This window comes from Malus sylvestris, chromosome 17, assembly GCF_916048215.2.
Source record: "Malus sylvestris chromosome 17, drMalSylv7.2, whole genome shotgun sequence".
NCBI classification, from domain to species: Eukaryota; Viridiplantae; Streptophyta; class Magnoliopsida; order Rosales; family Rosaceae; genus Malus; species Malus sylvestris.
Window position 1 is genome coordinate 17480703 of NC_062276.1, and position 17740 is coordinate 17498442.

The 17740-nt window shown below is 37.6% G+C and overlaps 1 protein-coding gene and 1 long non-coding RNA gene across 3 annotated transcripts; both read left to right on the plus strand.

Annotated features, from left to right (window-relative positions):
* Positions 1-3009: 3009 nt before the first annotated feature.
* Positions 3010-4596, plus strand: LOC126612221 (uncharacterized). The gene is made up of 3 exons (XR_007618987.1): positions 3010-3246; positions 3325-3396; positions 3652-4596. It is a non-coding gene; the product is annotated as an uncharacterized LOC126612221 (long non-coding RNA).
* Positions 4597-10715: 6119 nt separating this feature from the next.
* LOC126611401 (PHD finger protein ALFIN-LIKE 4-like) lies at positions 10716-15115 on the plus strand. Of its 2 annotated transcripts, none has more exons than XM_050279679.1 (5): positions 10716-10902; positions 12362-12394; positions 13339-13567; positions 13998-14130; positions 14599-15115. In XM_050279679.1, the coding sequence occupies exons 1-5, from the start codon at positions 10800-10802 to the stop codon at positions 14872-14874; spliced, it is 774 nt and encodes a 257-aa protein (XP_050135636.1). In that variant the 5' UTR covers positions 10716-10799; the 3' UTR covers positions 14875-15115. The 2 variants fall into 2 exon arrangements, with proteins under 2 accessions (XP_050135636.1, XP_050135637.1); XM_050279680.1 differs by having other exon boundaries at positions 14602-15115.
* The last annotated feature ends 2625 nt before the right edge of the window (positions 15116-17740 follow it).

The window sequence follows — 17740 nt, forward strand, 5'->3', positions numbered from 1 at the left end:
ATGTGGTGTTGGCTCCAGAGTTTAAGAGCCAAGTTGTAGGTGGCGGAGGAGCAGCAGTACGGGGAGCAGATGAACTGGCAGCATAAGCAGTGAAACATGATGATGGAACACATCCCTCATAGGACATGTTCAAGCGAATGAAGCAGTCAATCGTTGTGTGACCAAAACGCCGGCAGATTTGGCATTGAATCTTCCCTCCAGTAAAGCTATCAAAATGAGAGAAATGAGGCAGTCCAACATGTGCAGCACCGAGAAACCTAGAACAAAATTATAGGCTCTAGAAGTAGAACCGGAAGAACGCGAGCCAGACGAGGAACCACCACTAGAACAAAATTAGAGTTGTTGTTGTTGTCCCACATCGCCCAAGGCATAAAGTGAAGCTGGTGGAGGGATTATAAAATGGACCACTGTTGTCCCACATCGCCCAAGTCATAAAGAAGAAGCTAGTGGAGGGATTATCAAATGGACCATCAGCCCAAACTTAAAAGCATACCAGAAAATCATTACCCTTAGCGATAATATCGCAATATTTGTGATATTATTGATAATATCGCGATATTATCGATATTATTGATAATATCGCGATATATGGACGATAATTAAGGGATAAGTGTGAAAATGTCGGTATCTAAAAAAAACGACAATATCGGCGATATTTCGCCAATAATATCGATATTTTGTTCCTTGGATAAAGCTTTGTTGTTGTTGCTGTTTTTGTTGTTTTTCTTTCCTCTTGAATTGATTTCATTATCACAATTGTTCAGTGCATATAAAAAGTAAAATAGTTACTAAAGTTTGGTGCTGTACTTTTTTACTTGGGCAGCATTTCGACAAGTTGAAATTCTTGGTTGCTGATGAGTCCGTCATTTAAGTGAACCTTCAGGTTTTTCACTTGAACATATTTGAAGATCTATGAAGCTTCAACGCCACATTTTTTTAGACGAGCCCGAGTAGTTGTTTTAGAAAATGCAGAATTGTGCCAAGAAAAACTCTTGTTTTGGTTCTGCCCACTCAACGTTTCCATTCGTTGTTGGATCTTCATCGTGGGAAAAATCTACTGGCACACATGTCCAACACCCATCTACCTCCACAAGTTTAATCTTGAAGATGGGCGTGCCACTACATAATTATCACAACAGCAAGCAATCTGGAATTAACCTTCAAGATCAGGATTCTTCCTCAACTCAGTGAACGAGTCAAACCCTCTCTGGAGTGGATAGTATGAAAGAAGGTGTTGAGCAAAAATTGTACATAATATGTAAACAAATAATTCACTCGACACAATTTCACCCTCGTTCATTTTTCCGAAAAGGGTTTTATTAATTCGAGTTCGACCCATTCTAGGCTATGCGCCTATTAATTACAACCCTTCTTTTAGGAAAGGAATACCCTTTGATTCCAATTCGAATAAAATGTAACTTGAGGATTTTGGTGTTTGTTTGATTTTGTGACTGCACCTAGGTCGAATCCTAGATTGCCTACGTACCCTCTTGAGTGATCAAGTCACTCGTAGTTCAGGTATTTGTTGAGATTTGATGCCTTGTGCAGTTTCAGCTCGTGCAGGCAAGGAGCATTTGATGCATTGTGCAGTTTTAGCTCGTACAGGTGAGGACTTTAAGCCATTGGAGCTTTTAATGCCTTGTACAGTTTTAGCTCGTGCGGGCGAGGACTTTAAACCATTGGAGCATTTTAATGCCTTGTGCAGTTTTAGCTCGTGCGGACGAGGACTTTGAACCATTGGAGCTTTTGAATGCCTTGTGCAGTTTTAGCTCGTGCGGACGAGGTGCAGTTTTAGCTCGTGCGGACGAGGACTTTGAACCATTGGAGCTTTTGAATGCCTTGTGCAGTTTTAGCTCGTGCGGACGAGGACTTTGAACCATTATTTAACAGTGAGCAGTCTTGCCAACATATCACTTTCCTCCAGGCGGGAAAACGGTACACGGTAGCTATATATTTTGTATAGATTGCTTCCTTCCTGCCTTTTCCACAGGGACCAAGCTTGGAACTTTGAAGATGCACTTGCGGACCGACGAGCATGGATCACTTATTGGAACTTCACGGGTGGTTTAGACCAACCCGAAGAAATTCATGGGATTAAACTGCAGCGGCACAAAGCGGGGCTCTTGGATTTGATCGGAACTCCATGGGGTGGTTTAGACCCCGAAGAAATTCATGGGATTAAACTGAAGCAGAAGGGAGCGGAAGTGGTGATTTCGTTGGCTTTGCTGGACTGCAACTCGAGAATGCTGGGGAGTGGGAAAAGTTGAAGAAGCAAAGTGCTTCTTTTCTTCCTACAAAGCAGAAGAAGGCAACAACCCAAAAAATTAAATGAGATGGCTTTATACCTTCAAATGTTGTGTAGCTTTTCCTGCCCTTTGTTCTTGCATGTAGCTCTTGATTTCTTCTTCTTCTTTCTTTTCCTTTGTTGTGCCTTTGCTCTCTTGCTTTGCCTCTCTGTTGTATTCTCTGTGCTTCTCAATTTCTGCAGCGTCTCCTCTCTTGTTTCCGTTTCCCCCCCATTTCCACTACGACTGATGCCTATTTATAGGCATCATAGGAAGCCTCTGGAGCCTTTACGTGGGGGAGATAGAGGCTATATTTTTCACCACCCTCTCCCACTGACTGTGTAACCTCCCACGTCTCTACAAAAAACCTTCCACATCTTACAGAAAACTTTCCACGTTTTGCAGAAGATGGGGAGTTTTGCTCCACGTTTTCTGCCTTTTTGTAGGAAGAAACATGTGTTTTCTTTTCTCCCTTGATATATATATATATATATATATATATATATATATATATATATATATATATTATTTATTTTTTGTTCCCGTTTTCTTCTTTGTCGACTTGGATTTCCAAGTTTAAGACTTCATGACTTGGACCGTATGTATTAGGCTTTTACTATGGTCAGAAATTGCACACACCCCTTACACGTGATTGGCCATAGCACTCCTCTTCATAAGTTAATATTATGCTTCTTATCAATTTGCCAAAACTTGTATCAATGCGGTCAGACTTGGCATGCCAAGATAGCCACTGGAGAACTTCCCCAAATAAATACGTTGTTCTTCGGATTGATTACTTTGTTACCAGACGAGATCAATATCTTATTTGGTTTATCTTGTTCTTGGTACAGGATATAATGAAACACAAGGGAAGCCTGTTGAGGGCCATACGAAATCATTATCACCAATGGCAAATCAGGGCTTTAATTTCCCTTCACAAATTGATTTTAGCCGTTCAATTGTAAGTTGTTACCTGCCTGCGTTTTTTCTGGTTGCAAATGGAGGTGGGAATCTTATACTTTTCTGGTTACTAATTCAGGGTCATATTCCTTTCCACTCTGAGCCATACATAGGTAGCTTATTGGCTACTGCTTCTGGGCCACAAGATGCGGTAAGTGCTCATACCAATAGATCATCTTTACTCCATGGTGTTTGTTTTGATAGTGTGTTGGCACTTTCGGATATTTGTCAACTTAATTATATCAGTAGAGCCCGCAGAAGTTGGTTGGTTCTTGTAGAACTTGCTAATTATTTAAGGTAATTGATAGAAGCATATTTATGCGACTTAGTTAGCTTGTTTCTTGGCATTTATGTTGTTAGTTCGTAGTTATTTTAGTATTTTAAGCTATTTTTCGTGTGTTGGTAGGTCCAAAGGGTTAATGTGGCAAAGAAATGCATTTTGGAGCATTTTGGAGCATTTTTTGGCATGGAATGGATAACATATGCTTGGAGCAAAAGGAATGGACGAAATTTAAAGTTTGTGCATCATCCTCTCCCTATAAATAACCATTTTAGCACACTCATTTCCTCCAACACATCCACTCATTACAACCACCCAACACATTCACCTACCACTACATCCACTCATTACAACCATCCAACACATTCACCTACCACTACATCCACTCATTTCACCCAACACATCCACTCATTACAACCACCCAACACATTCACCTACCACTACATCCACTTATTTCACCTAACACATCCATTCACCTACCACTACATCCACTCATTTCACCCAACACATCCACTCATTTCAACCACCCAACACATTCACCTACCACTACATCCACTCATTACCACCACCCACTACATCCTCTCCCTAGCCTATAAATATATCCATCCAAAGACACACCCAGGGGGAACAGTTTAGGGAGAAGGGAGGAAGACACATTCTGCCGCAAGGTAGAGTCTTTTCTTCTTAACTTTCTACACATTCCCACAACAAAAACACAATTTCATGCACCTTCATTTCCCTTTCCTTGCCTTGACCTCCATCCAACCTAAACACATTCAGCCATTCCCTTCCATATATCCATATGCATCCATCAAACCACACCTTGTGCCGCAACAAAGAGAATAAGGATGACCCTGGGACGTGCTTGTCATTCAAGTTGGATTGTTGAAGCGTTTTTAGGTGTTTTTATTCTTTTGTTTTCAATGTCTAAATTTGTTTATCTTTGCTTTGTGAGTATGAGGAACTAAACCCCCCTTAGCTAGGGGGGAATTCAAAGCCATGAACATACTTGCAATATGAATTGATTACCTTCAGTTGTGATTTCATAAGTTGTGAATTCAATTTGTTTAATTGCTTGATTGATAACTTATTCGTGTATGTTTATTAAGAGTGCACACTTAGTTTGCATGCATGAATATGATGCTAGAGTATAAGGGAGTGCTTTAAATGAATTCTTGGCAGGAGTTTCATGCTCATCATAGTAACGAATGCCTCGTCAATACTTATAGTTTTCATAATGCTTAATGATCTTTGATTGTATCTTTATTGTGTTGTTCACGAAAAGGACTTTTGAAGAATGCTTGAATTGTTGTATGCGCTTTCCCATCCAATTCAATAACTTAAGGAGAACTTAAAGGTTAATTTAAGCGGACTTAATTAACCTGGGGTGTTGAGTTTAATGTTGATTGAAAAGCAACTGGACATCGTTTTGTTTGCAAGTGTGTCATGTGTGGAAAAGAACCTCTTAGCTAACCTATCATCCATAGTTTTACCCAAATTCGTGCAGATTTCATTAGTTCTTTAATTTACTTGTTTTGTTTTCAATTTCGTCAAAATCAAACCCCCCCCCCCCCATTTACCTTGTTGAGTCATATTAGTTAGAAACTGATTTAGTTTGTGTTTTTAAGTGTTTCGAACCAAGTTAAAACCAAAATTCTTCCAAAAGTGTGTTTAAAGTCCAAATCTGCCCAGTTTGTGTTTTTAGGCAGATTTGGACGTTTTTAGCTTGTTTTGAGTCTTTTGAGTTTGTTTTGAGTTTTTTTAGTCTATTTTAGTGTTTTTAACTTTGTTTTTATGTTTTTAAGTCAGTTTAGAGGTTATTAGCAAGCCCTCCTAATCTCCGGTCCAGAACGATCCCTACCTACTTATTTCTTTTTGTATATTTTCGTGTCTTTTGTTTTTAGTTATTGACTTTGTTTCTGTTTGTGTTTTTTTTTTTTTTTTTTTTTTTACTTTTGATATTTGATTTAGTTTTGTTTCCTTGATTTCAGGTACTAGAGAAGTAAGACATGAATTTTGCTACCATTCAAGCTCAATTGGCAAAACTTACTTCTCAATTGTCACAATATCCCGAAATGACCACAATGCAAAGTGTCCCTACATATGGTGTGACCTATGGGCAAGGATATCCAACTCATCAATGTTCTCAATTCACTGCAAATAAAGATGCTTGGGGTTATCAAGGCCATAGCCAATCATGGGACATGTTTTCCAACGCTTACAATTCGGATTTGAGAGATTATTCAGATTACATGTGGGGAGAACCTCAACAATTCCAACAAGATGGATATTGGCAGTAAGAAAAGGAGTTCTATTCAAGACCTATGCAGCCACCACAACCTCCTCCACAACAATTCTAATCAAATTCAAGTATGCCTATGAGTTATGATGAAATTCTTGATGTACTAACCTCGTTGACGCAGGGTTCACAACAAGAAGAATATTTGCTGCCATCGGATGAGTTATCACTGGCCATATGAACCATCACAACCACCACAACAATCTGCCCAATTCAATTCAGGTACGTCTTTGGATAATGATATGTTTAATAAGTTACTCACCTCTTTGAACCAGGAAGTAGAAAATCGAAACAAAGAGATGCAAAATCAAGCCAAGAAGACGGGTGAATTGGAGAAGCAAATTAGGCAGATTATGAAGTTCATGGCACAAATTCAAGAGCAAAGTGAACTCTCCAACTCAACTATTGAAAATTTGAAGGAAGATTTTGAAATCCATGATGCTATCACTTTAGGAAGTGTTATGGAGGTTGGAGGTGAACCCAAAACATCCAAACCAAGCCAAAACATGGATGAACAGTTGTTGCTCGAAGAAGAGGAGAATAACAAGGCCACGGCAAGGGAAGAACCACCCTTGCCGCAGCCCCATATGCCCTCTATGCCATCCACTACAACCAAGGTAAGCCTAAATTCAATTTATCCTGACCCCGTTTCACCAAATGTCCTTATTCCTTGCAGGATCATGCAATCCAAGGAAAAAGAGGGTGAGAAAGGCATCTTCGAAACCTTTCCAAAGAATCAATAGCAAGAAATGGATGGGGAATGTCTAGAATTCATCAAAGAAGATACACTTAAGACAAAAATTCCCAAAGAAGTTGGATTTTATGACACAGGAAAAATCATAACTCTCAAAACACCAAATTTGGCCAAGTCTCATATCCCTAATGTGGTGTTCGTAATTGAGTTTGTGTTGGAGCAAGAAAGTAAGCCAGCTTCTCCAACTTCGATTTTATTATATACTAACTTGCTGATTTTGATGATTCAGGCACCTACACTAGAATTTAAACCACTGTCGGATCACGTCAAGTATCACCTTCCATTCAAGGATCAATTCCATGCTATGGGCCCTATCCAAGTTTAGAAGGAAGTTTCGTCCGGCTGGAAGACGTTAAAGCAAGCGCTTCTTTGGAGGCAACCCATGTATTCAAATAAGGAAGATTTTTGAATTGCTCCATGATTGGTTTTGCGTTCCTAAAAACCTTCCCTTTTCTGCAGTTTTATTTTGCCATGATTGTCATTTTTATTTGTTGCTTGTTTAATTGTTTTTTGTGTGGGTTTATTTTTGAAACATTGACAGATATGCAAGGTATTTTACATTCATTTTCATAAAAAAAAAAAAGGAACATTAAGTAGAAAAATACAAGAGAGAGCCTTCACAAAGGCTGCTTAAGAGAAGTCTCAGTAGTCGGCAGAGCCCCAGAAGGAGGAGGCATCGGAGGTTGATCATTTAGAGCTTCATTACGTAGTATAGCCCCAGAAGACGAAGGCAAACGCTATTGTAGATTAAACGGTTAAAAGCGTTTTTAGAAATTCCTAAAGCATGAAAGCTATTTTATTCAGAAAAACAATGAAAGGTTCCTTTGCTTCTTTAAGATGATTGTTATGGACTCATAATTGCACTATAATGTGACTTCAGAAAACGCAAGTGTACTGAATTAGGGACCAAAACAGAACAAAACCTAAACCCACTACAAAACAAGGAAAAAAAAAAGGCTAAGAACACAATTGATTTGTGCTCTATTCATTTTCTTTGGACACAAATGCATATTTTGTGCTTTTTACATTTCGTTGACCACTATCTCAAATGTGCCCTCTAAATAAAAAGATACATTAGTTTATGTCAAAAAAGAGAAATAGAAAAGTATATTTATGCCTACTAAAATTAAAACAAAAAACTTTGTGTTCAACCTGCGTGTGTTCTTTTAATCTTAGAAATGAAAATTTTTGATTAATTACAATGACACAATAAAGCTTTTCGTGCCCTATTATTTAATATATTTAAGTAAAAAGTAAAGATTCATGCCCTTTACATTTACTTTTTCCCAATTTCCAATTTCTCATTTACTCCACGTCTCTCTCTCTCTCTCTCTCTCTCTCTCTCTCTCTCTCTCTCTCTCTCTCTCTCTCTCTCTCTCTCTCTCTCTCTCTCTCTCTCTCTCTCTCCCCCCCCCCCCTTAGTCATCTTGCCTTTGTGAAATCTTGTTCCCATATTTCACTATTATAATTTACGCATTTCGTATTTGCAAAATTTTATATTACTTCTTTTCGTTAATTGTAGAGTCTTAGTTAACTTGTTACAAAGTTTTAATTTTCGTAATTAGTTATTAAAAATTCATAGTCCTTTTGAGCTTGTTGGGGGACTTTTTAGGTCAAGGCGGACTTTGGTTTTGAGAACTTCCTTTTGTCTCCCTTGGATTGGTTTCGTATCAAGGCCCGGAATATCTCGAAAAAATTAGCACGTCTTAGGAAATATTCATGTTAGATCAATGACTCAAAGATAGCATGATTAGGCAAATAATGACTTGGTCAAGAGAAGCATGGTGTGGAAGCTAGAAATTCATCAGTTTAGCATGAAAGAGAGAGAGAGTTTGCATGGTTGTATGGTGTTCTAGGTTGGATAATTTGGGTTTCCTAGGGTGGTAATAAGGTTTCTGATGGCTGGAATGCTCAGAGGGAGGTCATGGAAAATACTAAGGTTGCAAAGTGATGCCTTATGGGATTTGAGGCTCTTTGTGTTATGATGGATCTCTCCTTTAAAGCTCCTGACCTATATTTGTAGTTGAATGATTCATTCCCAATGATTCATTCACAAGGCGAGCGACTCAAGGTTTGGTTTGTCAAACGTGATCTTAGTCAGCTTAGGCTTTGGTTTTTGGTTCAAATGCTTTTAGTTGGTTTGAAGTTGTGGACTTGAATTTTTTGTACTCCCAAGCAACCCAAAATCTTCACAAACTTTAACTCCACTTAGGCCCAGTGAACTTTGGTAACCATCCACACCACAACCCACTCGGCAAGCCTATTATATGGCTTGGGCCCATTTAAGCGTGTCACATGTTTGGTATGAATTCGAATTAAAATGTTAATGTATTAATATTATAATCTTGTTTCGATGTAGCTTGTCATAATGAATATGCGTGATTTTGCATGGGTTTACAGTGATTTTTCGAATGTTTGAATTATAAATTATAATTTTTATTGGCGTGGCATGATTGTGAATTTGCATACCCCTCATTTTGTACTTTACGCAGGAATTTAAGCTTGATTTGTGACGAATATATAATGATTGAGATTCCGAATATAGTTAGGCTACTTAATGAAAATTTTGAGCCCTGACACTCTTTTAGCACCAATTACAACTATATCTTAGTCTAGTGATACTTTCTTCCCAACTTTAAAATAAATTTGAGATTCAAACCTCCCTTTCGCCAACTGCTCAAAAAAGGAAGTACAAATTGTCAAATCATATGTAGAAAAAGCCTGACTTTGAGTGCCCTACCTCTCTTCCCTTCTCCCTCCCTCCAAAAACCCTAAATCAGTAAACCTACCGTCGTCGACCTCTTGTTCCAGCTTGGGGTCGGCAACAGCTCTCCCTCCCCTTCTCCTAACCACGTGCCTTGCGTCCCTCAAACACCCCCCCGCCCTGCCTCGCCTTTCTCCACTTCCTTTTCCTAACCTCGCGTATCATCTTCAACCCACATACTCTCTAACATCCCTTTCATCTTCACCATCCCCTTCTTCCCTTACCTCGCATATGCCACCCCTTCACCATTCTCTCTCAATCAGAACACACCATTTCTGCAGGTTACCCACAACCATGGTTTGATGAAATTGTCTTTTTTCTTTACCTCTCCATCTCCATAGAGTATGCCATCTCTCTATCTCTCTCTTGAACTGCGAGCTGACAGTAGTGAGCCTCAATCCTATAATTTCGGTGGTGGTGGGCTTGAGCTCGGTTTTCAGATTAGGTGTTTTCTCCCCATTTTTTTGGTTTTTCGCTCACCTTTTGGAGTTTTTCAGCTTGCTGCACCAGATGTAAATTAGCCCCAAAATTATTTATAATCCCTATCCATACAACTACTTAGATTTTCTTCTTTTGTGCCTCACACGAGAGCTCTCCTTTATCCTCCCACTTCTTCGTCTACAAATCCTTCATTTGTCTAATAAATGCTCGCTTTCAAATGAGAAACCTCTACTAGCCATTGTATTTACTACCCACCTCGAGAGCAAGTGGTCGCTCACTCATATGAAGGTGTGCAAAGCCGCTTTATAGCTGGTTTGGGTCTTTGCGTCGCCTCCTTCTACTGTTCTGATGGTGTTTTATCGTCTTTCTTTGTTGGCATTGAAAGTTTACCTTTGATGTTCCTCAGTTGGTGGATACGGTTCCTGGTTCTGGCTGCTTTTTTCTTTGGTTGAGTTTTTAAAGGCAACTTTTTATTTTCTTTGTGCATCTTCATTATTGTGAAATTAGGGGTTAGATTTGTTCTTCTTTTGGGACTTTTTTGTATATGCGCTTTTTTTTTTATGACCCTTGTCTTTTGTTGGTGTTAACAGTATATTGGTTGATCCAATCCAAACAGCGAAGTGGTGATTTACATGGTTGTTGTAGCAATCAATAGACAAACTTCAATTGGGCTATCATGTGCTTTGCTTGAACATCTTTGTGACCTACTAGCGACCTATACTTAAGTTTATCTTGTACATTTTCTTGAAGTTTATGTTTGACCAAAAAGAAAACTTGACAAATTTGAAAACACAAAGACCAATTGTAAAGCTGAACCAAACATGTGGAGAGAAAAAGTATTCAACCTTATACAAGGATCTAACTGCAAATATCAAGCACTAAATCCGAAATTAACACAAACTCAAGGCCCAACACTGCAATTCCGCCTTCATTAACACCTTCGCAAAACTCTCCCTCTCTCTCATAAGTTTTGACTTGGTTTTCTCAGAGAGAGAGAAAGAGAGGGAGAGAAAACAATGAAGGGAGCTGATGCCGCGCTCTACAATCCTCGAACGGTCGAGGAGGTTTTCAGAGATTTCAAGGGCCGCAGATCTGGAATGATCAAGGCTCTCACTTCTGGTAATTTCCTTTTTGTCTTTATCTATTTTACTTCGAATCTTTCATTTGTGTAAACTTTTTAAATTACTAATTTAAGTTCAAATTTAGTCCTGGAGGAAACCCAGAGGGGAAATTGGTGTTTTTTTTTACTGATTAGTGGGATTATTTGGTTTGGGATTTGGAAACTAGACCTCTAATTTGGTCCTCCCCTTGTTTTTTTTAGTTGAATTGACAAGAAATGGATAATATTTTTTACTGGGTTTAGCTTCTGTGTTTGGTTTGAGAGCAAATTCAGAATGCTAAAAGGCCGTAAAGTTTCAATATTCACGTTTAATGTTGTTTTGGGTTTGGATTAATTTTGTTTGTTTCATATTAGAAATTGAGTGATAGGGAATTGGCACTTTTCTCCCTTTAGAATAGGGTTTAGCTCAGTTCTTATTTTCTTTTTGGTTTCCGAGAAAACTGAGGAAGGAAAGGATAGAAGATTAGTGAATTCACTGAATTGAGGGCTTTAAGTTCATTTATGATTGAAGTTATTCCCTTTTCTTTCATTTCTGTTATGTGCTTTTGAGTTTCGAGCAGGTTGAGGATGGTAAAATCAATTATTTTGGGTTTGGAATTCTACTTTGGTTTTCAGCTTTAGTGCTTGGGAGAAGCGAAAATGTGATTTCATGTATGGTGGTTGTGTTTGTCGATGATTTGGAAGTAATTTCAGACTAGTTCGTGTTTTATGTTTTGTTCTCTAACACATTTGTCTCTGCAATGTATTTAGTGTTTCTTGTATTGGGAGTGAAAAGAGGAATGCAGGAAAATATGTTTCTGAATTTGACGTTTTACTTTGTCTTGTGTAACGGGGAAAAATGTTTAGCTTTTGTGAGAAAGCTGAAAAAGGATTAAAAACCTCTTCAGAACTGTTTGTTTGTTCATGCAATCTCTGTTTACTTGTCAAAAGAGTTGAGTAGAACAGAAGTGCTTTTGGCTTTATAGTTTTTCGGCCGCATCTTTTTTGACTGAGAAAAGAAAATGCAGGTTTTTCCAGTTTGTGCGAAAATGAAGCTTTCTTAACTGGAGCAAATATTTGTTCATTAATTTGTTGGAGGACGACTTACCTTTACAGGTTTCAAGAACTCATGAACCAAAAAGTGAATGAATATATTTTTTGTTTGTTTTTGTTTTATAGAAGTGAACCTCTATTTTGGAAGTGAAGAAGCTTAGGGATACAGAAAACCAAAATGTTACGAACTAGATTTGAGTACTGTCGGACTAGATTAACATCTTGTGATTCGTTGAATGGAGAGCCAAGACAAAAGTACATCCCGTTCTGCATGAGTTTTGTAATTTTTTTCATATAATGGATCATTAGTTTTATTTTTTTAAGGGATTTTGAAAATTGTGTTGGACCTGTAGTAGTTTTCATTCAGATCTACTTTTTTTTTGTTTGACTGTCGATTGATTTATATGATTTCAATTTTTGTTGCAGATGTTGAAAAATTCTTTCAGATGTGTGATCCTGGTAAGTTTTCTATGCCTTATAAATTTCTTTCATGAATGTGGCATTTAACATGCGATCTATGTATGAACTGTTCCTTTGTTTCTTGGAGTTGTAAATGGAGATCTGCAACAAATTTGGAACTTACCTAGGTTGTCACTACATCTTTCCCACTACTTTCAGGAATATATTGTATTGGTCATCTAATTAGCTGTATGCAACAAGGCTCTTTATAGAAGCCTTTCTTCAAATAAGTTAATGGAGTTGCTCAGTCTGTCACTTGTTGAAAAAAAGAAGTTAAAATGACTTTAGCATTTGCAGGATTATCTTTGGTCAATAATTTGGATTTTGGAATTCGCAAATGAATCATGTTGTTTCATTCTAATGGGTGAAATAATGTATAAAGGGAAATAGCTAATTAAAGATTTTAGAGAGAACTAAGAAGAAACTCTCTTCTTTTCTTTGTGTGCACATGCTGTGGTTTGTCCAAGTGATTGTTTGAATAGAAATTTGTGCCATCCATGCTTGTGCTGTGTTATGAGTTATATTTAATTTTCTTAAGAGCAGTACTCCAAGGAGAATTAACTGCCATTTACAGTTTAAATATGTTGCATTCTGGACAAGGCTTTTGTGATATGGAGATGACAATGATGATTTATTTTTTTGTTATGATATAGTGTACCTGTTCTTTTTTCGGTCCTTGTGCACTTTTGTTTTAATGGTTTTGTATGGTTTCCATGAATCACTGGTAATTCTTTACCTTGAACGGGTAATACCTTCATTTGTGTTCAAGGCCTTAATAAAATTGACCCGTGATACTTTACTGTTCAGATCTGTTTGGAAATTTAAGCTGTGTATTTAATAGGGTTTCCTACTCAATTGTCATTTTTTTCGTTGTTACTTCCTATTTGTGGCTATGTTTATGCTGTCTGTTTCAACCATCTTTATGAGCTATTTTCTACTTATAGAGAAGGAGAATCTCTCCTTGTATGGATATCCTAGTGAGCAGTGGGAAGTCAACCTACCTGCTGAAGAAGTGCCTCCTGAATTGCCAGAGCCTGCTCTGGGTATCAACTTTGCAAGAGATGGCATGGCAGAAAAAGACTGGCTATCTTTGGTTGCTGTTCATAGTGATGCCTGGCTAGTTTCTGTTGCCTTCTACTTTGGTGCCAGATTTGGGTTTGACAAGGCTGACAGGTAAGTTGCATCCGCTCTGTATACAGTTTCTCATGATCGGATGCTGATGACTGAATAAAGTTCATTTTGTGTTTGCAAATGTATTTCTCTCTGAAGTTATTGATAGATAATCATCGCTGTATCTTTCTCAGTGTATTTCCTTCCGAATGGAATGCTGAATTGGTAGTTGGTAGATGTATTTACATAAGTTGATTTTATTTTTGTTTGTTTTAATATTTTCATTGCCTTTGTAATTTCAGTATGATAGTGAACTATACTAAAACAGATGCTAGCCACTCCCTTTTTCTTATATTCGATTAGGTTTTCTGTTTTGTTTAAATTAAGCTGGTTTTCAATTGCTTTTGTTTCCATTTCTAAAATCAAACTCTTTTAGTATTCCATGTGGTTTTGGGCTTCTGTTCCATGTATTGTTGTTTCCTTTTTGCTGCAGGAAGCGACTTTTTAATATGATTAATGAACTGCCAACAATATTTGAAGTCGTGACTGGTACTGCAAAAAAACAAGCAAAGGAGAAGTCATCTTCAAATCATGGCAGCAACAAATCCAAGTCAAACTCCAAAGCGGTAAAAAATTTACATTCCATTTGTACTTAACACTTCAAGAAAATTACATATAAGGGTACCGTATTTATGGGGAGCCTAGGTTTATGGCTACTGTCTATATGTTGTTGCCCATCAGGGAAGGTCACATTGACTACCTTTTCTTGTTCGGTGGCTGATATAACTTGTTTCTACATGTATCTGTTTCTGGCTTTCCCTTTATGTCCGAAAGAGAATTTTGGTAACGTAGATATGTAGCCTCAATCAAAGATGCATTATCCCCTATTCAAGCGCAAAGTTCTTTTATCATTTGTGAATTAAAATATGAATCTGTTCGTGGCTCAGTGGCGGTGTGACTGGTATTGACCTTCTATTATATTCCCTGTTCTCGCAATTTAAGCATGGTTTCATTATTGTAGCAGCTGTGGATGTTATTTGAATAGGTGTTACTGACATGAAACAATTTCATTATCCATTTTTGCGACAAAAAAGCAGCGAGGGTCCGAATCTCAAGGAAGACATTCGGAAGTATTGCAGCCTAAAGACGAAGATGAGGGCTTGGATGAAGAGGAGGAGGATGAACGTGAAGAGACATGTGGAGCATGTGGTGGAGGCGGACCATCCTCATTGGACGAACCCTGGATTTTCTGTGATTTTTGTGAGACGTGGTTCCACATGAAGTGCGTGAAGATGACCCCTGCACGAGCAAAACAGATCAAGCAGTACAAATGCCCTTCATGCAGCAACAAGAGAGCCCGGCCTGATTAATTGGAAACGTCCCCCGATAGTTGGATAAATACTGTCCAAGTTTATTCTTGAAAGTCCGATCTGTTTAAGACCATTTGTTGTAATGCTGCTTTCATAGTTTGCTTGTGGTGGCTATCTTCCTAAACATGCTTTCCATTTCCAGGATGCTACTACTTTAGAGAGAGATTTTTCAATTGTTTGTTCCTATGAAACATGTGTCACTCTTTTCATATATTTATCCAAGTAATTTTAGTGTGTTGAATACTTTTTATTTACATCTCCAAATGCATTATATTACTACTAATAGTTATACAGGATTTTATTTGATGAAAGAATCTTGTTCCTTGGGGAAATAATTGGGTGACCCTTACGTCGCTAACGGATCAAGCAGTACAAATGCCCTTCATGCAGCAACAAGATAACAACATACCTTCTAATTCCTGAGAAAACTTTGTATATATGATTTTAAGTGAGAACTAGTTGAAGGATCTCTGATACACAAAGTGGCCGGGAGAGTAATAACGAAATGGTTCGTGCCTCATTTTCTCAATCATAAATATAGAAGATGAGATCATCCAAAGGGCCACAACCCAAAGTTTAACAAACATAACAGAATAAATAACGAAACTGTAAAATCTCACACAATGCACGAGGAATTGGTTCTGTGAATCACTTCAAGAATAGTCTAATCCCCATAGGCTTAGGTGTATGATTATCTACGCACTTCTTATGAATACAAATATTTTAATCACTGATATATGAAAATCATGTATCAAAGACAACCCTCGGAAGCACAAAGTTTCACTACCAATCAAGACATGGTTAAAAATTATGCTATTGTCAATGATCAAGTTGGAGAGATACAATTAGTCATCATGATAATGATATGGTTAGTGATGTGCTACTAGGTTCTAAGGGTGCGTTTATTGCACCAGACTGTCTTGAACTGAACTAGCTTCAAGGACTAAGCTGTACTAGCTTAGTGAAGCGTTTGGTGCAGTGTCAGACTAAGAAGCAGGATAATGAAAACAGTAATGTCACTAGTTTGGTGTTTGCTTAAACTAGGACTACATTATTGTTCCATTGTAATTGCTTTTTTTTTTATTAAAGATATTATTAAAATTAATAATATTGGATGAGAGTGAGATTCAATAAAAACACAAAAACCAAATTTTCTTGCCAACGAAGGAAACATAAATGATTAAAGAGTAGCATTGGACGAACAAAATACACCCATATCCTAAGGTTGTACAATTAACAAGATCCATGGAAAAAGTTGAGAGGTTTGTCGTTAGACGCAGAGAGGGATGATGCCAAGATAGAAATCTCAGTTCAAGTATAATTAGGCTAGATGAATTAGCCATCTATATATTTTCATTATATATATAGAGTTGACAGAGAGTTTGAGATGAAACCAAACTCTTCAAATTAAAACATAACAGATAACTAAGAACTAAATACATAAATTACAAAATTCATACTTCCAAGATCATTGACTCATTCAAACTAAGTTGACACATTTTGTTGCATGGATTGGATGAGATAAGAGAACCATTTGAATTTAGTTTCGGCATGCTTAGCTTATCAGGGAATGGAACATCGTGGATATAGGCTCAGTAGTTGGGTCCTTTTGGCTTTGCATTTGCATACTCTTTTAGCTGCATTTCATTTCACATGGCCTGCATTTTGGGTAGCAGTTGCACTCTATCTTGTCGTAGAAGTGAGTGTAAATCTCTCTTACCACATACAACTTTCCCACCAGAGTTTCAAGCTTCCCAAATGGCTAGTCCAACCTGATACCAAAAAGTAAGTATATGCAAAGACTAGTTCATAAGCCAAAAAAAAAAAACTTGAAACTATAGCATATGCAAAGATCATTGTCTTCCTCTAGTCTTAACAGTTGTAGCTAAGAACTATGATGCAACAGAAAAACCGACATGAATGGTCTTAACTATTGCGTATTGACAAACAGAGCTTCAAGATAAAAGCCATAGCTCAAAAGACTAAATCTAAAACGAAATGCGGCTTTCTGCTTGCGTAGAGTTTCAATACTTCAAATTGAAAAGCCAACTACGAAGCTTAAAACGAAAATCACAATGACAAAGCTCAAACAGCAGCAGGACTACAAAGTACATGCAGAATTATTGTATACTAACAAAATCAAGAAGGTTAGAACTAGACATGAGCAAGCACCCAAACCTTATTACTAATGATGCTAATCCTATATTCAACTAAAACAAGCACCACGTAGCAGATGTAGTAGAATGTGAATACCGAGCAGTATGAAGAATATGTTATACACTGTCTAAACCCTTTGAGTGAACCAGTTGTTCAGGTTTTTTACTGTATTAATCATATCAATAGCATATATGATGGTTTTCATGGTGTTTGTCTATATGTAGCCTTGGGATCATATTGAAAAGTAAGTCATAGATGCACTGGAGACCAGTCTCTCTGAACCCGGCAAAACTACTTTAAGGAGAGGTACTAGAAAATCTGATAGCCATTTCTTAGTTACTTCTCATAGGGGTATCCTTCTCACTACATTCCAGTTAACTGTTAACCATTTTTCTTTAAAATGAATTTTTTTTTTAGTTGTTTCACCCTATAAGCCCTCCCTAGTTTACTCTTACCAAATTGTTCTGGAATATGAAAGATAATGCCTAAGGCATACAGAAATTGTAGATATTTCGCTTCACTTACTGTGCCCTCCCTACTTTACCCAGTAATTTTTTTCTCGCTAGACTATCAATCCGGACCTAATTCAACATCTAGAGGCACAACATGACAAACATATGATATAACTAGAAATTATTGCTCTATAGTCTATACACAATCCTAAAACATTATAAGGCCATCAAATACTTCACTGCAATTCCTTTTTGAC

What these genes read in the sequence shown, in the direction of transcription:
- LOC126611401 (XM_050279679.1), top strand. Translation starts at nt 10,800, where the DNA reads ATGAAGGGAGCTGATGCCGCGCTCTACAATCCTCGAACGGTCGAGGAG. An exon ending in CTTTCAGATGTGTGATCCTG is followed by an intron (nt 12,395 to 13,338) that starts GTAAGTTTTCTA and finishes TTCTACTTATAG; the next exon opens with AGAAGGAGAATCTCTCCTTG. An exon ending in CCAAGTCAAACTCCAAAGCG is followed by an intron (nt 14,131 to 14,598) that starts GTAAAAAATTTA and finishes GCGACAAAAAAG; the next exon opens with CAGCGAGGGTCCGAATCTCA.